This window comes from Copadichromis virginalis, linkage group LG2, assembly GCF_057382275.1.
Source record: "Copadichromis virginalis isolate Kocher_CV1m ecotype Utaka linkage group LG2, C_Virginalis_male_GT1.1, whole genome shotgun sequence".
Taxonomy (NCBI): Eukaryota; Metazoa; Chordata; class Actinopteri; order Cichliformes; family Cichlidae; genus Copadichromis; species Copadichromis virginalis.
This window is the reverse complement of record NC_140619.1, coordinates 13,382,999-13,403,436: the sequence shown is the minus strand read 5'-3', so window position 1 is coordinate 13,403,436 and position 20,438 is coordinate 13,382,999. Positions and strand designations below refer to the sequence as shown.

The 20,438-nt window shown below is 40.1% G+C and overlaps 2 protein-coding genes across 3 annotated transcripts in view; one reads left to right on the top strand and one right to left on the bottom strand.

Annotated features, from left to right (window-relative positions):
• Positions 1–20,438, bottom strand: part of cplx2b (complexin 2b) — a 66,474-nt gene that overhangs the window by 34,627 nt on the left and 11,409 nt on the right. The gene's annotated exons all lie outside the window — the stretch shown is intronic.
• LOC146717073 (uncharacterized) lies at positions 15,949–18,459 on the top strand. Its single transcript, XM_085471500.1, has 4 exons — positions 15,949–16,171; positions 17,054–17,202; positions 17,903–18,067; positions 18,145–18,459. Exons 2-4 carry the CDS (start codon positions 17,146–17,148, stop codon positions 18,232–18,234), a joined length of 312 nt encoding a protein of 103 aa, XP_085327626.1. The 5' UTR covers positions 15,949–16,171; positions 17,054–17,145; the 3' UTR covers positions 18,235–18,459.

Sequence of the window (20,438 nt, the reverse complement as noted above, 5' to 3'; positions counted from 1 at the left end):
ACCCCAAAAAACAAAAGACCCTCAGACGCTGCTGACACGTTCACCTCTGACAGACAGAAACACTATTCACGTGCTGACATTTAATCATCTCCTGATATTTTACTGTTTGCATCGATTCGGAACATCATTCAGTCGTTTCTCCATCTGTCCATCCACTCAGTGGATGTCTGAAAGTTCTCCAAAACCTGATCACTCGTTTGAAATATCACTACTTTCCATAATCAACTCACTATTTTTAGGATTTCTTTTTGTTGTACATAGAAATATAAATTAATTGAACTGCAGATTTACATAATAAAAGGCTTATAAGGGAGAAGAAGTGGATATATTAATACTGAAATTAATGGCAGTTTAAATAATATTTTTTTATGACGGGATAGTAAAAGTAATAAAAAGATGATAATAAAACACAAGATCTGAATTAAAGTGATGGTGCAGACCTCAGCCTGACTGAAATGGACCTTAAACACTTGCTAACGTTAATGAACTATAGCAACATTGCAAAGAAGAGTGGGCCAAAGTTGTACATGACTTCATCAGAGACTGATGAAGTCATGTACAAAGTGATGATTTCAGGTTATTGCTGCTAAAGGTGCACTGTTAGACTTTTCATCGCCACTTTACGGTAACATACTGGCGTCACTGTTGCCAGCGTCATACCATGACGCCGTGTTACGGTAGCTTACCGTTCTGCAGGATGATACCGTTTTTTGCTGGTGTGGTATAATACTCTTGGACAAATTATGGTAACGCACCGTAGCCTTTTTTACGGTATCTCACTGGCGTCACTGTCGCCAGTGAGATACCGTTATGTCGTTATGTCGTAAATTACGTCAACAAAGTAACATCATACTGTGATTAAGAAATTGGTATACTACCGTTTACTCACGGTATGTCACTGTAAGCCCGCTGCAAGGTAATAAACTGCAATATATTAACCAGTAACTTACCGTTATCACGCATCATCAGTACCAAAAATATTCATCTCTGCTAGAGGACACAGTGTCCCAACAGGCGGTCATTTACTGTTTAACAGGTCGTAATTGACCGTAATGTCAGTTAACACTAACATACTGTAAGAGACTGGAGGGTTCCAAAAAAATTGGATGGATAGATAGACACACACACACACAAAATATAATTCATGTGCTTTACACCACTTTATTTCAATTCTGATTTTTCCCTGCTGAAATACACATTTCCAAAATCAAAAACTGAAAAGAACTGAAAACATATTTTCATTGAGGAAGCACTTGTTTTTACTAAACCATGTAATCCATTATTTTCTCAGATGGTTGTACAAACAATAACAATAACAATATTATGTCATATCCATATCATGGCAGACAACATATGTTCAAGTGTTGGGTTTTCTTATTTATATTTTGTAGGGTCTTAAACCTACAATGTGAAGTGCCTTGGCATTCATTTTGTTGGCACCATACAAATTAACTGAATTGTAATGAATATAATATCAAACTGTTGCACTCAAAAAACCTATTGGACAGAGACAGCGTCTTGCAAGATAGCAAGAGAGCTTGTCTTCATTGTTGCTCGTCTTGTGTAAATGTCCAGAAGGCATGGGACATGGATAATCTGTGGAGACACAGGTAACAACACATTGGTCACTTAAATTATACAAGAAATTCACTAAAAATGGCAAAAACAGTTACCTAATTTGTGACATGAGGGTCAATGTGAACAACCTTTTGCTTCACAGTGGTCCCAGGGCAACATGTTGTCATTATGCAACATAAAATAATTTCAATACTTCACTTCTTCACACTGTCTAGATAGTCATAAAGCAAATAGCTATGTACAGTTAATTGTTAATGGCCTTATGTACATAAGTCCATTTTAACATATTATAATTGTACAAAATTGGCAATTATTCTACACATTAAACACACCTAACAAACAGTCAGCCCAGTTAAATTACCGGAGATGAATCAACTGTATGGTTATTTTGGAGTTTATAGTTTGTGCTGCTGTTAAACTTTACAGTATTGACTTCAGTATTTTTGCTGTTGGTGTAGCTAGACTACCATGTTGATCAGTAATATGTAATGTGAAATTTGATATTGTTACTTTGCTTGATTCACTGAGACACATGTCCAACAACCTTGGTTTATAAAGGAAATTACAGAAATTTGAGCTAACAAAACAGAGACTGGATACCTGTGTCCACGAAAAGCTCCTGTGTCAAACAGAAATTTTAATATGGTCTAATCAGCTCTATTTCGTAAATGACTTCTTACCAAGCATAATCAGCCTTGGGGTGCTTGGCAGGCTTTTAACATGCAAACTGAACAATATAAATTTGCGTGCACTGAAGCCACAAAATTTAGAAATACACATAGTTGCAAAAAGTTCAGTGACCAATTACCTTTCCTAAATGGCATATGCAATGCAAAAAATAAGAGTATTGTCAATAGGGACCAATTCCCAGTTTTAACATGATCAAAATTATTCACAAAAGGCTTCAATAAACAGAAAATGTGTGCCGACAAGAGAACAGTGCACAAAAATGAAAAGATATTTGAGCTCGGCGCTTTAATGGGTTTAACATGACTTAGTCAGCACTCCGCACCGTACAGGTAGTACAAGCACACCTGAAAACACTGACCAGCTAACAGCTTTAAGCATTTGGGCGCAACCTCGGTTGTTCACCGATTCACCTGTTGCAAACGTCCAAGTTTCTCATAAATCCATCGGCAACTATTACCTAACTAGTCTTTTGAGTCTCCACATTCATAGATATTGACATTTTGTCTTAGCATTTGAATGAAAATATCCTGGTAGGGTAGCTTAAAAGTCAAAACAAACAGTAATAAGAACGCATTTCGGACTTCTCTCGAATAAGTGAAAAAAAACACTTACCTTCAGACTGATTAGCTGGTTCCGATCCAACTTTAATGTGTCCCATGTCAGTCCGTTTTAGGGAAAAAATTTTAAGTGGTTTCATTTAATTTTGAGATACTCCCGCATGGACGAGCAATTTGGAGTCTAGCAGAGTTATCACGAATAGCATATGATCTTCAGATATAATCCAATCAACCTTGCATTTAATCCGATTGAACATCCAGTTACCTCTGACAACTTCTAGTTGCACATATCGGTTAACGGTCTCATCATCACTCTGTGCTGCAGCGAACTGGATCTGTGGCACAGAATAGTTGATGGCCATGTTGTTCTCCTGCTTTGCAGCTTTGTTTGAGTCTGAATTGCGGCTTAAACGTGCAAAACTAAGAGAAGCAGATCAATATTTTCTTCTTGTTGTTATTTAATGGTGGTTGGCAACCAGCGAAAGGAGCATTAACCACCTCGAGCAATATTTTCTATCCCCATTGCTGTTTAGAAAGTGAATACCCGACGTGTGCGTCATACGTCACGTTGTACGTCAGGTGAAGGTGTGGTGTCGGCTATTGCACCTGTCGCATTAAAAAGCTTTAAAAACGTAACAATCGCTTTAAAAACACAACCCAACGCGCTGAACTGTTATAATGTGTTACATTATCACGTATATCAGGACATCTCTTCTGAACCAAGACGAAGTGGTGCTACAAAGGAATTATTTCTTTAGGAGAGTGCATTTAATAGCAGTCTGGCCTGCAACAAAATGCACCGCTAAAAATACAGTTTCTGCTTGTCCCAGAATTTATTAATTTTGAGAGTGAAGTTGTAGTACTGATGCTGGTTAGTGGTGTAGGTTTCATGGATGTGACACTTTAACTTGTGTAAAATGACGACCAGAGCATATTATTAGGTTAGTTCACTGTAGTTAGGCAGAGGTGTCTTAAAAAGTACCACCTTATAAAAAACAAATGAAGGTCCAGTATAAGAACGAATAAGAAGAGAAAAAAAGGAACACCCTGCTAAATGAAGTCATTTTTAAACATTACTCCAAATGTAGCCATTAGTTTTTGTTGCTGGCAATACAAAAAATGAGTATACTTCAATTATATTTCCCAAGTATACCTTACCTAGTACGTATACTAATAATGCTTTTATTTAGCTTTTAAATGTACTTTTTGTTCACCATAATTGCACTAGCATAATGTCATAATGTCTACAAGAGTATAATTAAAATATACTCGACTCTATCACAATACTAACCTTACAAGTATACCATTAATTAATAGTATTAATAATGTTTCACATTGTTTGAATAAACAAATACATTTATTAATATATGAGGTTCCATTCAGTTCAAGGAATTAAATTTTAGTGTGGCTGCAACTTACTCCTTAAGTTAAAAATTATGCTGTATATTGTAGTTTATATGTTATACTACTTTCACAGTGAATCACATTTTATAGTAATACACTCTGAATGAGGATTTAAGTAATTACTCTTAGATCTACAGTAGAAAACAACAGAAATCCGGATGGTGTAATAGTATAATCTCAGTAACATCACCAATTGTTACATTTGCTGTATTTTACAGCTGTTTCCATGAGTACGGTGAGTTACCGTAAAAATAATGTAATCTCATGGAATTTTCCCACAATTACATGCAAATTACAGTACTAAACTGCAAACATCCTTTAGAGTTTTTTACTGTTGATTTTGCAGTACTAAGCTATGGAAATTACTGCAAAGGCTAACAGTGTGGTTCTACAGAGGAAGAAGAAGCACAGTGAATCCAGGGAAGGGTCAAAGTATAAGACAGCAGAATTTGCTTTTGCTTGAAATCCTAGTAGTGATGCATACAATGGAGCCCATGATATAACACATACCTCAGGTGATTCTGGCTGCTTTTCTTGATATAGCTTGATATGCCTCCTCCCCTCCGGTACTGGAGGCTATAGGGGGAGGAAGCGGGCTATATATTACCATCGTGGCATTTGTCCATTTGTCTTCCCGTTGTGTGGGTGAAGCAAGAGACAAATGAATAGAATGAAAAGAAATGAGGAAAGAGGGAGGGACTGGAAAGAGGAGGAGGTAGCAAGGGAGGATGGGAAGAAGAACATGACTTGCCAGAAAATATACGTAGGGCAGAAGACTAGATGGGAAAGAAGAGAAGAAAGTAGACTAAATAAAATGACAAAGGTATATGAAGTATATGATACAACAGTACAGACTGTGCAAAACCCTTAAGACAAGGTTTCATATGTTCATATGTTTTTTTTTGTGATGAAATACTTCATCACAAAAAACGGCATTAAAAAAGAAAAAAACAAGTTGATGTCGAATGTTGAATATGTAGGCAAAGGACAATTCTTGGTAACAAAAACGTAGTGACTGGCCTTTGTAGCTGAGGTAGTCCTGACCAATCAGACTTGAGAGTGTTCTGGTTGCATTCAGTAAACAGTCCGTGTGGAGAGCTATAACTTAGATTATTTACTTGCACTACCTTTGATGCAACAGAAATCCCAAAATATTGGCCACTGACAGGAGAGGACATCATGGCCACGGCCTAAAATCATCAGATCACAACCACAGGTACGTGTTAGTTCTGATATTATTAAAATAATATCATTTTAAAACAAACTTTGACAATAATGATCATGTAGAATCCTAAACAGTGGACGCATCTGAGCACTTTTCTCCCCATCCTGCTGTAGTGGATACAGGCGAAAATGCAGCACTGCTGCTCCATGATCTAAACATTTATACATGCAATTACAATGATTAAACTTAATGTTGCACCACATGATGCACAGTAAACATGTACACCCTCTTTCTTTCAGTCTGTTGACTCGATTCAGAGAGTGCTAACAGTTTGATGCCCCCACAGGTGCTAATTCAAGATGCAGACACGAGTCACCTGCTAACAGCTGCAAACGCCACTGTCCTGGTCAGCATGTGAAACCCCCCCAGGGCCAAACATCTGTTCCCATGCTCCTTAGCACTGACTCTGAGTGGTGCACAGATCACTGCCGCTTGATGCTTTAATATTACTACGATAATAAATTCTCATGTGTCACGACTGAACAAGTACTGAAGGTGCTCATTTATGTTAACGAGTAAAGACAGTATGTGCAGTCTGAACTGCACCAGTTTCATTCATGTTTTTATTTATAAGGTTGCTATAACAAAATGTTACAGCTGTGAACATGCTAACTATTATTTGATGTGTGCCGCTAATTCATACAGCAAAAACACAAAGTTTTGCCTCGAAATGATTAGTAAAAATACGGCTATTTTACCATCTCTCCATAACTGAAGGTTTTAAACGGTAATAGTGTAGAGGTTTCCCCTGAGAAGACTCTAAAGCTGTGAAACGTGTTCACCGCACACTGAAAGCAGTAGGAAAAAATTCACACAACAAAAACCTTGCAGCAAGGAAAAAAAACAAAAACCATTTGTACACAGAAAAAAAAAGGCTGAGGTTGAGCTGCACGAGAACAGAAAATAGCTGCAAACCTTTCTTTCGCCCAGTAACCGTACACTTCCTGAGATGAATGTGTCCTAAAGTCGGCACCGTTTTTGTCTCAGTACCAAGTCAGTGCATGTTCGTCTGCCGCTGTTTGTACGGGACAGACGTCCTGAGAGGGGTGAATGCTTCATTATGCATGTACAGATAAGTGGTTTGACTGTCTGCTCCGCTGTGCAGGACAGATCTGGGCTAAAGGCACTGCTTCTCCAAAGATGCACGGAAACACGTCCACAGATAAAGAACTGTGTTTTCTGCACAGCAAGGTGTCCAATGGAGTCAGTGTCCACACCTTCTGGTTGGTACATGAAAATCAAAAGTCAAGAAGGCCTCCAAAGTGAGCAGGATTCATCTTTTGACCAAGAATACTTCAAAATACATTTTTAAAAATCTAAAAGCAGACCTGCAGCTTTAGCTCTGATCAAAGCGTTCTGATTCGCGTCGATCTGATGCTTGGATGCCGATCGGGTTTACTGAACCATTTTTATTTTCTCATTCCTCAAAGGAAGAAGGAGATTTGCGTTGATGTACTCTGATACAGTACTTAACTTAGGTGTTCTTTTGGACAGCTCGTTTAAACAAGTGTCCTCTGTAGTACAGTCTAGCTTTTACAAACTACAACAAATCTCTAAGGCTAAGCATTACATACCGCGAATGGATCTTGAAAAACTTATCCATGGATTTGTTACTTCAAGATTAGACTAGGGCAACTCCCTTTACCTGGGCCTCCAATCTGCCCTTCTTCATAAACTACAACTTGTCCAAAATACAGCGGCACGCCTTTTAACTGGTACTAGAAGGTTTGATTCTATTACTCCAAACCTTGCTCACCTACATTGGCTGCCCATCAAATATCGGATTGATTTTAAGGTTTTATTGCTTACATTCGAAATCGTAAATAATATGCTATTTAACTGAACTTCTCCACCTGTATACTCCTAGGAGAGCACTTCAATCATCGAGTCAAACGCTCTTGGTGCAACCTAGGTCCCGGCTGAAAACCAGAGGTGATCGTGCCTTTGCCATTGCTGCATTTAACCTCTGGAACAGTCTTCCAGCTGATATTCGCGCTTCAGAATCTATTCAATCTTTAAAACACGACTGAAAACGTATTTATTTGATCTTGCATTTTCGATTAGTTAGTGAGTTATCAGATGTACACTTTGTACTTTTATTGCATTTGTATGTAATTTTAACCTATTGTGTTACTGGGTTTTTCCAGTTGATATTTCTGTGTTGATTTTACCTAACTTTTATACTAGGAGTGAAATATTTCTTTTAACATAGTGAATTAGTGCTTTGTTTTGTCTGGGAATGTATTTGTACTCTACTATTGCACTGATATGTAATTAATTTTATTTCATATTTTACTATTGAAAAGCACTTTGGTGTACCTCTGGTGTGTGCTATATAAATAAAAGTATTGATTGACTGATTGATGTTGATGTGGCTGTTTGAGCCTTAACTTACACACAGTGCAAAGAAAACGTGTCCTACTCCAAATAGTTAGGTAACATAAATTTAGACATCTGAAGTTTGTCAAAGTCTATATTTGGCAAACCGCTCTTTCACATCTCTCAGAGTTGAAATGACTCTTTTCCTTTTTTGGGTTTCATTTTCTTTCTTGTTCCATTTATTTCAACTTTTACACACCATCCTCCACTGATTACACATGCACACAAAATGTTCTGTCAAAGAACAAAACTCCTCTCCGTTGGTTATAAAACCCTGTTAGAAATGCAGGAAATAAAGCCAGCCATGGCTGTTTTCTCATGTTGGATTCCAAACGAGTATATGACCAGAATGTAAGAGATAATGAGATGCGTTCGTTGGTATGAACGTGTGACAGATTACTGCTGAATATAAATGCTGTTTGTTTCTTCCTTCAGCTATTTTTCCTGTCAGAGCGTTCACTCTATCCTCCTCCCTCCCATTTCACTCCATTGGGGTTAAGAGGGCTGTGGTAAGTGGCCAGCAGCATGCTGGGAGGGTGGGTGGCGATGCTGTGTGGGTGGGAGGTTTGTTACGCCTGCCAACTGCTGAGAGAGGGAGAGCTGTGCTGGAAAAAGGAAATTAAAAAAAATACTGGACGCTTACATTTACTTTACTGTCAGGAGGATTTCAACTATATTTTTATTGTTTTCCAGTTTTTCCTGTGGAATCACATTTTCTTTGCGGCATCATCTTCAAATATTTTGTTGCTGATATTTGTTATTTAGCAATTTGGGATAAAAAATTAACCTGAAATCAAGATCATCCATGATTTACTGACAGCGGCCTTATTGATTAATACATTTTGCTTTGTGTGGGAGGGGTGTAATGAAGTTACGCCCTGTTAGCTCTTCCAGTGGGTGATTAGCATTAAACACAGAGCTTAAAAACACAAAGGCTGCGATCTGACAGAGGCCCCGCATACAGTCGCATTGTTTTTAGAGTGTATATCAGATAATTGCAGAGCTTACTGCACACAGCAGGAAGTCTTGGGAAACTGTATTGAATCCAACACTGAAGCATTTTGTTTAAATGTGCATGCGTGCCAATACTGGTCAACTGCAACATAGTTATAAACTAAAGTCTAGAACGATACTTTATGCATTTCAATTAAAATCAGTGATTAAAGCGTTGAGACAGACATCGAGGCTGGCTTCATACAATTTATTTGCACCTATTAGAAACACCAATGCTCAACAAAAACGAGGTAACACAGCTGACCTACCAACAGCTTAACCTGGAATATATCTTCCTTTTACATGTCAGAACCTTCCACTATTACCTTTAGACCCCAAAGATGTTATGATATTGCTGGTCTTTCTCTATCAGACTTCATTAGCCCTGGAGGATTCTGACCACAGATGGACAGACAGAGCTGTCCAGAGATGTTGGCAGTGACAACAACATCACAAAGAAACTCTCTTTGTGTGTAATCGTTGTTGATCTTTGAATGAGGTGAATGAGGTACAGTCTTATACAGAGGGCTACACAGGGCTCCATGGTGCGTGGTCAGTGCAGTGTGTATGTGGTATGTGCTGAGCCCAAATACCGTAACATTCTTTTCACGCCCAGATGTGCTGCATATATCTAAAAGCCATCAGAAGGAAGAACGCTAAAAGTCCACAGAGACCACAGTACAGTGAGATGCAGGAGATTTGACCCCAAATAAATTGTTCATGGAGAAAAAACTACAGCAGCAGAGTTTAGAAAGATGGTGAAATGGATAGCAGTGCGTACAAGTGGCTTCAGTTTGTCCAGATATTAACTGGCACACTTCTCATCATGACTGGAGGTCACAGCCTCAACTGTAGAGCATCACGTTGAGTTGGTTCATAATTGATGAAAGCAGATACTCCATCTGGGACAACTCATGGCATCTCAACACAAACACCTGCATGTTCATTTTTTGTTTTTCTCGCAGGTGCAGAGATTAATCAGATCATTTAAGAGCTGCTGTGGACAGGAGGCGCAATTAGAGCATCCTAAAACTGTTTTAAGACTTGAAAAAGTTATTCAAATCTTCTCGATTATGTATCAATAAAAACAACAAGAGCGTCTCCAGTGTTCTCCATATGCATCCACTCCATTGTCCAGTCCATGTACAGAGATCTAATTCTAATTCATGACCTATTTCTGTTCTAGGCCTCGTACGGTGAAACGAGACACTACAGTCACGCTGCCAACATTGTGCTGAACAGTGTAGCGGGGCCAAGTTTTGCCCCATTTCCTGTTACAGACTTGCAGTGTGAAGAGCACCATGATAAGCACAGTGACAGCTGTGTGTTAAACACAACTTCAGAGGCCTCAGAGCAGCGGCAGCTCGCCAGAGCAGGCTAATGCCCGCATACATGAAGACTTCCTGTGCAAAACACAAAGAGAGGACAATGAAACGTGCAACTGAAAAACCCAGCATAGCATTTCAGCAGGACTTTGGTCTGAATATACTGAAGGCGGTCAGCTGGAATTGAGCAAAATGGCTTTGCTTCGACGTGGACACAGTGTGGACCGGGCACAAGTTATTTAACTGAGAGATGCGAGTGCAGTTAATTAGGTTGGGATTGCGGACAGTGATTCATTACATGGCTGATTGAACAATAAATCGGCGTGTTTTCTGAGGGGTGAGATGAGGGGCTCTGTGAAGCCGAGGTCTAAGTGCGGAGACCAAAGAGACGGAGAAACCCTAAAACTGATGTGGTTCTGAGAAAAAACAAAAATAATGAGTTGAAAAATTACTTTTCCCTGCCGTTTCTTTATTGAGCCAGTTTTGTAAGAGAAAAGAAAAAATAGGAATTTGTGAATTAGAAAGAAATTTTGTCATTTTTACATGAAAATGTCTTTTCAGTTCATTGGACCATTTTAATTCTAGTCATATCCCACTCATTTTAAACTACATTAAAAATCTGAATTCTGAACTTGTCTTCTACCATTCATACTACTTCAAGTGAGCCACACAAACCAGCTGATTCCATTTCATATAAAGCTCAACCTTTCTGACAAGTCCCGACCTCTCTGCAGGATTTAGTTTTCCTGTAAGTCTTTGGTTTTGAAGGTTTCTTCTGTGTGTGGAGCAGATTGCAATCATGCCATGCACATTCTCATGTTTTTCCATTTCTGTCATTTGATAATACAATACATGCAAAAACACAGGAGAAAACATGCACTGAGTCAAATAATGTAGTTTAAAAAAAAAAAAAATACAGTTGAATTCAACACCTATACACACAGCCAACATTTTTTCCCTTTAAGACCCAGTCTTACAGATTAAAATGGATAATAATAAAAGAAAGTCATCCAGATGACTTTCAGCCTTTGACTCCACCACAGCAGCAAAGAAGACATCAAGGTGAAGACACCACATCAGAGTGAAGCAGTAAAATGCACTGAGAGCGCTCCGTCTCTTCACCCTCCCTCCTGGTGCACAAGCTGCTTTTTCTCCCAAGTCAGCCAGAACTGTCGCCCATTGGCAAACACTGACACGGTGAACCACGGCAACAGGTGCCAAAGGGTCGTTGCCAGGGCAACAGAGGCAATTTGCATCAGCCAGTAGATAAGCGATAAAGGAAGGAAGACATGCAGGCTAAGTTTAAGAAGCAAACTGCATCTGCTGCCACTTGTGGGCCTCAGACAACACCAGGACGAATGTCATTAGCTGATGCATGCAGGGCTACATAACATTTATGTGACAGCTCCACCGTCCACCACAGCCCTGACATGTGAATGTCATTTCATTCGATCCCAATATGTATAGAGGAGAAGTGCACATTTCCAGTGTCATATTTTGATTCTTCTACACTGTAAGTGTGGCTTCACATGGGTCACAACAATCCTTATTTATCTTACACTGAGCTGTGGTGCCATACTGACTGGCTGCCCCTTATAAACAGAAGGCTTGAACAGCCGGCTGTTGGGGCTTTCGCAGCCTGTGATGATCATATAAGGATATTCAGTCTTTACATCATAATCAGCCCAAAGTAGAAACAAAAACTTCATAGATAGATAGATAGATAGATAGATAGATAGATAGATAGATAGATAGATATTAGGGGTGCAACGATACTCGTATCGATATTGAACCGTTCGATACAGTGCTTTTGGTTCGGTGCGCATATGTATTGAACAATACAAAATTTTTAATTTATTTTACCAACTTTCCTTCTGACGATGCTGTCTGTGTTGAGCGCTCAGTGAATCTGCGCTCGACAGTGCAGCCTAGGCGGAGTGGTCCCTGTGGTAATCGGAGCACTAGGTGCGGTGACTCCCAAACTAGGCGAGTGGCTCCAGCAGATCCCGGGAATAACATCGGAGATCTCTGTCCAGAAGAGCGCAGTCCTGGGAACAGCTAAGATACTGCGCAGGACCCTCAAGCTCCCAGGCCTCTGGTAGAGGACCCGAGCTTGAAGGATAAAACCGCCCGCAGGGGCGTGCTGGGTGTTTTTTACACACACACACATATGTGTATATATATATATATACACATATACACATATATATACACATATATATATATTTTTTTCTTTTTCTTTTATTTATTTATTTTTTAATATGGAAAAAGTATCTGAACCTAAATTATCAAGGTCAGCCAGAAGTTTGTGTGTTTAGCACAAGGATTACTTGCATTATTGAAAACCTTGACCGTGTTTAGCATAACTGTAACAGTATATTAAAGTAAATGAGGAAAGGCATAATAAAACTATGAGTTTGCATTTTTAAGCGGAAAGTAAGGGGGTCAAAGTGACATCACATCACACTGACCCCGAGCCCACTACAAGTCCATTAAATGTCTGAGTGGTCATTAAAAAGCAATAAATGTGAAAATGTTTTACAGTGAGTCACCTAATGGGAAACAAAGTGAAATCTATCACAGGTGTGAGACTTGTAATGAGCCAGGGAGGCATCGATGACTCATACAGGTTTTAGAATGAGTCATCAATTTAGAGCCGCTGCACAGCGCATCTGTCTGGGTACGAAGAGACAGGCAGGTAGACTGGGATAATCAGAAAAGCAGGCAGATGTGTCGAGGGACAGACGGACCAGACGATGTGTCGCTTAGCAAACTGATACGTTGAATGAATATCAGCCGAAGCAGCTGACAGGCAGTCACACTGATATACAGATAATTATGTATTGACAGGGAACAAGGGATCAAATACAGCCAGATGGGAAAATGATGACTGTTTAAGGAGCACGTTGCCAAAAAAAAAAAAAGAAACTCAAACAAAGCACCCAGAAATGCTGATGTGAAGCAAAATGTCTTATTATTCTGTCGTCTAGATTTCCTTGAGACTAATGTGTGCAAGAGCGGTTTAAAAAAATCTGATAAAAGTTTAGTTATTGGATTTAACTGAACACCAACATACAAAAGCACAATTTATTACTAATTGTTGAAATATATTACACGATGAGCACAAAGACAGTGTGAGGAAAGTGCCTTAAGAAAGTCAGTGAAGCCATAAAGGGATGTTGGTAAACTTCTGAGGACTAGTCAGATCCAAAATGAAGATACAGACTGTCATGGTCCTGGGTTGCTGATCCAGTGCTGTGTGTTTATGGACTAATCATTATGGTGTTTCTAGAGTGACTCATATTTCCTAGTTTAGTTTTTCTTGTTGTTTATCCCTAGTGGTTCTGGTTTTGTCTGCAGTGTTTCCTGTGCTTGCCAGTCTTGTTGTCATGTCCTGTCCATTATAGTCTTCGTCTCTGTGTTCTGTCTTTAGCACACTCCTTAACGTCTCTCTCTCTCCTTCTCTGTCTCTCCTACTGATAAGATTTATTTTGAAGCTACCTTGTCTCAGGTGTATGTTCAGTTTTGCTTCCCCTGTTCCATCAGTCAGATTTGTTTCTGCTGTGTTTCCACTTGTGTCCCATCCTCTTGTTATCCCGTGTATTTAAGTCTCTAGTTTATCACTGTTCCTCGTCACCTCAGCAGTCTTCATGTCCTCCTGCTGTGTGCTTCATGTTTTGCAGCCTAGTTACCACGCCAGGAGTTTATTGTTTTGTGCTTTGAGTTTGTAGTTCTCAGCAATAAAGCTGATTAAGTTCATGTTTCATCTTTGGAGTCCTGCATTTGGGTCCAGCCTCTGCTTGCCACACAGCCAGACCCTGACACAAACTGCAGTGAGACACAATAGCAGAGTGGAGAAAGCAGTGCTCAGATGAAGCAGAAATTAACCTCTATCAATATGATGGAAAGAAATAACCAACTTTACCACATGCTGACGGTCTTCTACTAAATATGTTGAAAGTCTTCGATGGGCAAACCTTCTGTCATTACACTGGAGCTTCATCCACAACAACCAGAAGTGTAACAGTGTGTGTGTGTTCCTGTCTAGCTATCTTTGTGAGGACCGAAATCTGCATTCTACTATACTTGTGAGAACCAACAGTCACTTGTGAGGACACACTCACCGGTCCTCACAAGTTTGAAGGCCTGTTTGAGGCTCAAAATGTGGTTTTAGTGTCAGGGTTACAATTAGGTTATGGTTAGGTTTAGGGTAAGGGTTAGGTAGGACTGGGCGATATATTGAGTTTTTTTAAATTATCGATATATTTTTATACGAGATATAAAGATGTGACAATATCGTTTATATCGATATAGTATTGAAGTCCAATTTATAATGTTAATCGATATAATCGATATAATGTTACGTTATAATTATACTTGTGGAGCCGCAAGTTTGCCTCTCTTTCTCTGTCCACTTTTGTCTCTACGCAACTACTCGGCCTCGCCTCTCCTTCACTGAACACAACTCCCCCTCCCCCATCGCTTCACCTGCAGGCAACGACAAGATGGACATGGCAAATCTCCGCTAACGAGTTACCGCGGATCGCCCCGTGCGTGGGGCTGGACGGCGTCAACGTGTTAGCGAGCTAATTGCGCCAACGAGCTAACGATATGCAGCCCCTGTGGGCTGCATGGCCTAAAATCCTTTCATTTTCTCAAAATTTGACAGTGCGCCTTATATATGAATTCTGGTTGTGCTTACTGACCGCAAACTGATTTTATGTGGTACACGGTGCTCAGCAATCTGTCAAAAAATGTTTTATTACGACTTTGCAGCTGCACCGCTTGATGGCTCCAGACTACGGCTACCGTACACTCAGAAAAATTATGGTTCTTAAATGGTTCTTCAGATGTCTTCATGGTTCTTTAAAGAACCATCATACGTCAAAGAACCTTTTTATTTTGTGGATGGTTCTTCAGCTATTACAAATGGTTCTTTAAAGAACAAAAGGTTCTTCATCCTTAGCAATCTAAGTTTGATGGTGTAAATAGCATAAATATTTATTCACTATAATGAGGCTGTGAATTATACTGTGTGTTTTCTTTGTGTGCATGTGTGTGCAAAGGGGGAGGGCGGGATACCTGGCAATTACCCTTTAAGAGAAGATGGTAGGAAACTGAATATTCAAATAAAAGTTAGAAATATTTGCAAACAGTAGACACAATACACACATTCAAGTAAATGGCCTGTATTTGTATAGCGCTTTTCTAGTCCCTAAGGACCCCAAAGCGCTTTACACAACCTGTCATCCACCCATTCACACACTGGTGATGGCAAGCTACATTGTAGCCACAGCCACCCTGGGGCGCACTGACAGAGGCGAGGCTGCCAAACACTGGCGCCACCGGGCCCTCTGACCACCACCAGTAGGCAACGGGTGAAGTGTCTTGCCCAAGGACACAACGACCGAGACTGTCCAAGCCGGGGCTCGAACCGGCAACCTTCCGATTACAAGGCGAACTCCCAACTCTTGAGCCACGATCGCCCCTAAGTACTGTACTTTAGTTTTAAATTTTAATAAAGCATTACTATTTTCTACTCCAAGGCATTACTTTTGAGATTATTATATATTTTTGAAAATATACTATAATGATAATACTAGTTATTGTAAACTTTACAAACCACCCAGCAGTATGTAAAGTCAAATTATAAAATACAAGTAAATAACAATTGCAGAACAGAATGTCAGTGTAATGAACACACACTTCGTTTTGACAAAGCGCACTGCTTAGGTAAATGATCTGAGTAGTTGTTCATCACTGAGCAATTTGTTGATATGTGTTTTGAGCCAAATAAATGACAGGGAGAGAGAGAGTGACGTCAGAACACGTCATACTATAACCTCCCGGGAGCGGACGGAGGGGGTCAGTCGTTGGGATGCGCATGCGCAGACAGAGTGTGCGAGCGGCGGGCCTTGACCTTTCGGGAAAAAAACTCACGGACGGTGACAGCGAAACGGATAACAGTCTTCAGTACCTGCTGGACTTTGAAGCTGTGGATTCTGGGACTGTTAGAAAAGGTAAAACATTTCCATTAAAACCTTATTACTGTTTTGTTTTTGTTACTCGTCATTGTAGCTTGCTGTTAATGTTGTGCTAACAGTAGCGATTAGCTAGATACGTTAGCCGTTGAGGTCAGCGCAATTTAGTATCCAACGGTTTTCCTAACAAAACCACTGTTATAATTAAGTGAAGCTGCTCCCAGCTAATTTGAACCTTTGGCTTCTAAAATATGTGGTTCAATTGCGTGCTGCGTACATAACCTAATGTCAGCTAGACCGAAATTAAAATTTAATATATTGTTAAAGTCACTAAAATGGCGCCTGAAGCCTGTTGTGACGTGAGCTCTGTGTCTGCTCTAGAAACTCTGAAATTCTGTAGATCTGAGCCGTACATTAAATACTCACATGAACCTGTACTTTGAATTCTGTATGAGCTGTATAAAATGCAGCTATGCATAAGTGTTTTGAATGAATAATTAGATTAGATAACTCTTTATTGTCTAATCTAATTATATAGAAATGTGACATGAGAAGGTGTGTCTTTGACTGTTCCTGCATAACTTAGTTTCGGACTAGTTGACAAGTTATGCTCCGGTCATTTGATGTTTCCAAGATAGATGTTCTTTTGTAATATAGTTAATTTTTTTGTATATTTCATTTATCCACCATCATACATACAAGCTAAGAAGAGGTCGTTATACTAACAAGAGGTATCAACGCTGGGCCAAAGTTCAGCACATGGTTAAAGTTTGTAATCCAGCAGCCAGAGCTGAAGCAGGTAGCATCAACACATAAATCTACTCTACCCGGCTTAAATCACAAGAGCACCTCTGACCAAAAAGCTGTAGATTTTTCTTGTTTGCACAAATTAATCCAGATTCACATTAATTGTGTTCACAGCTCCAACAAAATGAGGAAGAGGAGGGGGAGAAACACAATTAGGTTGAATTACAATTGGATGGAAGGCGAGGACAAGGAGAAGGAAGTTTAGGATGAGGAGGAAGAGAAGCAGCAGGAGCATCTTTAGGGATCCCTATGATGTCATTGAGGTTTGTTTCATTAATATGGTCCTCTCACAAAGAACGATGACTTGTTTTAGTTCACCTACTTCCTGTATTAAATAGTGATGTGCAAAATGTTGTGAAAAACCATAGAGCAGGCACGTATAGTGCATCTGCAGGTAAATGAACATCAAATCTCTAAGACAGACTGAAATCTGTATATTTATCACCCTTATGATAAAACCCACGTCAGCCATTGGTTTATGGACTTTGTATTTTTTTAGCCTCAGCATCTGCTTTATTGCTGTTGCTATGTTGGGACCATATTAGGATGAGGGATCAGAATCTGGAGTCATGCACACTATTGTTTCATTTAGTGTGTATCCATAAGATTCGTACAGCAGATCCAAGTTGTGCCTTGAAAACAGGAAAGTCGTCTGCATAGAGGAGAACTGTAATAGCAGGCTTGTACAAAGTGAGGCTTTGTGCACTCGTTTTACTTCTGTCACCCTGTTTTGATGCAGAATTCATTTGAAATCAGGCAAGAACTGGACTTATTTTTTATAATGTGTTCTTGTGAATTGATTGTGTATCGCATATGTTTGATTTGACTTTCTGCAAGACAACAGTCGTCCACTGGCCAAAAAAGTTTTCCAAATACCTCCACGTGATCTAGCCTGGATTTAGAAAAGAATAGCAAAAAATCTGCACCTCCTGCTTCAGATGCAATTTGTGTTTCTGTGTTCAGAGGCAGCGGCGAGAGGGGAGACCTCGGCTCATCCAGCTGGAGAGCCTGACCAGGAGGAGTCGAACATTAACTCAGCTCTTCCAGGGCACCCTGCAGACTCGGCTGCTGGCATCAGCGAGGGATGACGTGAACGCCAAACTGGAGTCCATCACAGGTCAACTGCAGGTATGCGAGTCAGACCTTCTGAGGAGGGTTTCACTTTTCTCTCTTCTTTATAATTGACTCTTTTCTCTCTCTTTCAGCTCCTTGTCTCAGAGTGGGAGGGATTTGAAGCACAAAGGGAGGAGCTTGTCGTTTGGTTGGCTGATATGGATGTCCGCCTGAGAGGTTGACCAGCTGACAGGAAACACCAGTGAAAAACTGAAACAACTGCAGGTGTGGGCTTGTTTTGATATGACATATGTTTGATATGAAACATACGTCAGAGACATTGTCCTAAACTGGACTAACAAAGGACCATGAGTACAACATGAAACGTACATTACATGGTGTAATGCTAAAGTTCATTGATCATTTTAATCATAAACTTGTTGAAATATTTTTACTGAACATGCAAACATCTGGGCCCTGTTTCAGGAAGCCGGTTTGGAAAACTCAGAGTGAAAAACGACACTCACGGTTGAGTAACCCTGAACTGTCCAACTCGGAATATTCCGTTTCAGAAAGGCTGATAACAATTAGTTCAGTCAACGCGGAGTTGCTTTAACCCCAAGTGAAGCGCGCGGACGAGGATACATAAAGCCCTGATAAGCGGAGCACAGATTAAGCGAGTCACCATGGAGACGGAGGGAAAGAAGGCGCGGTCAATGTATTTCACAGCGCTTGAGGCCGAAATTCTGATGGCAGCATATGCCGATAACATGCAAATTCCGCGGAAAAAAGTAACACAGCCACAGCTGCAAAAGCATGCATGGCAAAACATAGCCGACAGAGTCAATGCGTGAGTGTTAATTTAAACATTGATCGAGGGATTTCCACCCATTTAACACGTTATTTTATCATATGTTATTTTATTTGTTATTTTATACATTTTATTTTGTGATGTGATGTGAGCGCAGGTGCAACCCAACAGGCCCCAAACGTGCCTGGCAGCAAGTAAAAATGAAATATAAAAATATAGTCCAAACAGGTAAGGTGTAATTGTATTATGAGCCATAGTGCTTGGTCTGTTTGTCCCATGTAAATCAATTGCAGTTAGAGGCTACATTAATTTTCTGTCTGTAAGCACTTATTGAAATTATCTGAGCACATTACAAGTACATATTTGCTTACTCTGTATGCTCAAATGTGGCCCGTTATAGCCAACAGAAAAAAAGTGGAGGCCCGAAAAACAGGTGGGGGTCCTCCACCACCACCACTCACAGAGGCTGAGCAGTTGGCCCTCAGCCAAAACAGTGGGCGCCCTGTGGCCGAAGGCATCTCTGCGGGGACATCCTCTGAGGCAATAACCCCGCAAGACACAAGTGCCTACATAAGGGGTAAATTCAAAATAATACATGATGTGCATACATCCTTTCTTCACAGTCACCTTTGCAGTGCGACACATTCATTTGATAAACTCTTTACCATAATGAATTATTTTGTAGTGAAGTTATTTTCCTACTGATTTTGCCTTCCCTCAGTCTTGGTTGTCTTTGAGAGCATAATGACAATGAAGTGTAAGGTGCTTGGTATGTTTGTTAATTGCCATTTGGTCCCTTGTAAGTTATAAGTGACCTGTATAAACCTCATATTCTATCAGTTGATGGTGATGGTGTACTGCATCTGGTGCAGCCTCCTGTTGAGCCAGACCAACATGCAGTTGTGAGTAATACTCCACAGATTATATGAGTTTACAGTAGAACAGCAATGTTGTTTATTTCTTTACTACAGGAAAATAATGAAGAAACATTGACAGCTGTTACAGAGGAGGAAGCAACAGAGACACTTTATGAGGTTTACATCTTTTAATACTTTGTGTACAGGAAATACAGGCGACCAATAAAGCCAGTTGAACAAAAAATCTGTTTATTCTTCTTTCAACATGTTGAGGTGATGGGTCAAAAGAAATGATTGTGACATATGGTGTCTCTGACTGCTCTTCCATCTTGTATGTCCGTGGGAGGGTCAGGATGTTCATGGTTTGGATCACTGCTGATGTTTGGTTCAGAAGGACAGTGTTCTCCTCTAATTGTGGCAATGTTGTGAAGAATCACACATGCCACAATAATGTCACATGCCCTTTCTGGGGTGACCCTGAGTCTTTGCAGGCACTGGAACCGGGCCTTAAGCATTCCGATAGTCATTTCAATTCTGGCTCTTGTCCTGCAATTAGCCAGATTATATCGCTGCTGTGGGCCCGGTTCAGGGTCAGGGTAAGGGGTAAGCAAATAGGGTAAACATGGATACCCCCTATCACCAAGCAAGTAGCCAGTGAACTCTCCTAAGACAGAAGGGTACACTTCAGTTCAAATGTCCCTGAAGCAATTGGTCTTTATATATTTTAAAGTATTCTCAACTCACCATGTCCAAATTTTGTGCTCAGTGTACATTCACG

Excerpts from the sequence above, each read along its gene's own strand:
- LOC146717073 (XM_085471500.1), top strand. The coding sequence starts at position 17,146 with ATGAGGAGGAAGAGAAGCAGCAGGAGCATCTTTAGGGATCCCTATGAT. Across the intron at positions 17,203-17,902 it reads ATCCCTATGATGTCATTGAG|AGGCAGCGGCGAGAGGGGAG; the intron begins GTTTGTTTCATT and ends TTCTGTGTTCAG. Across the intron at positions 18,068-18,144 it reads CCATCACAGGTCAACTGCAG|CTCCTTGTCTCAGAGTGGGA; the intron begins GTATGCGAGTCA and ends TCTCTCTTTCAG.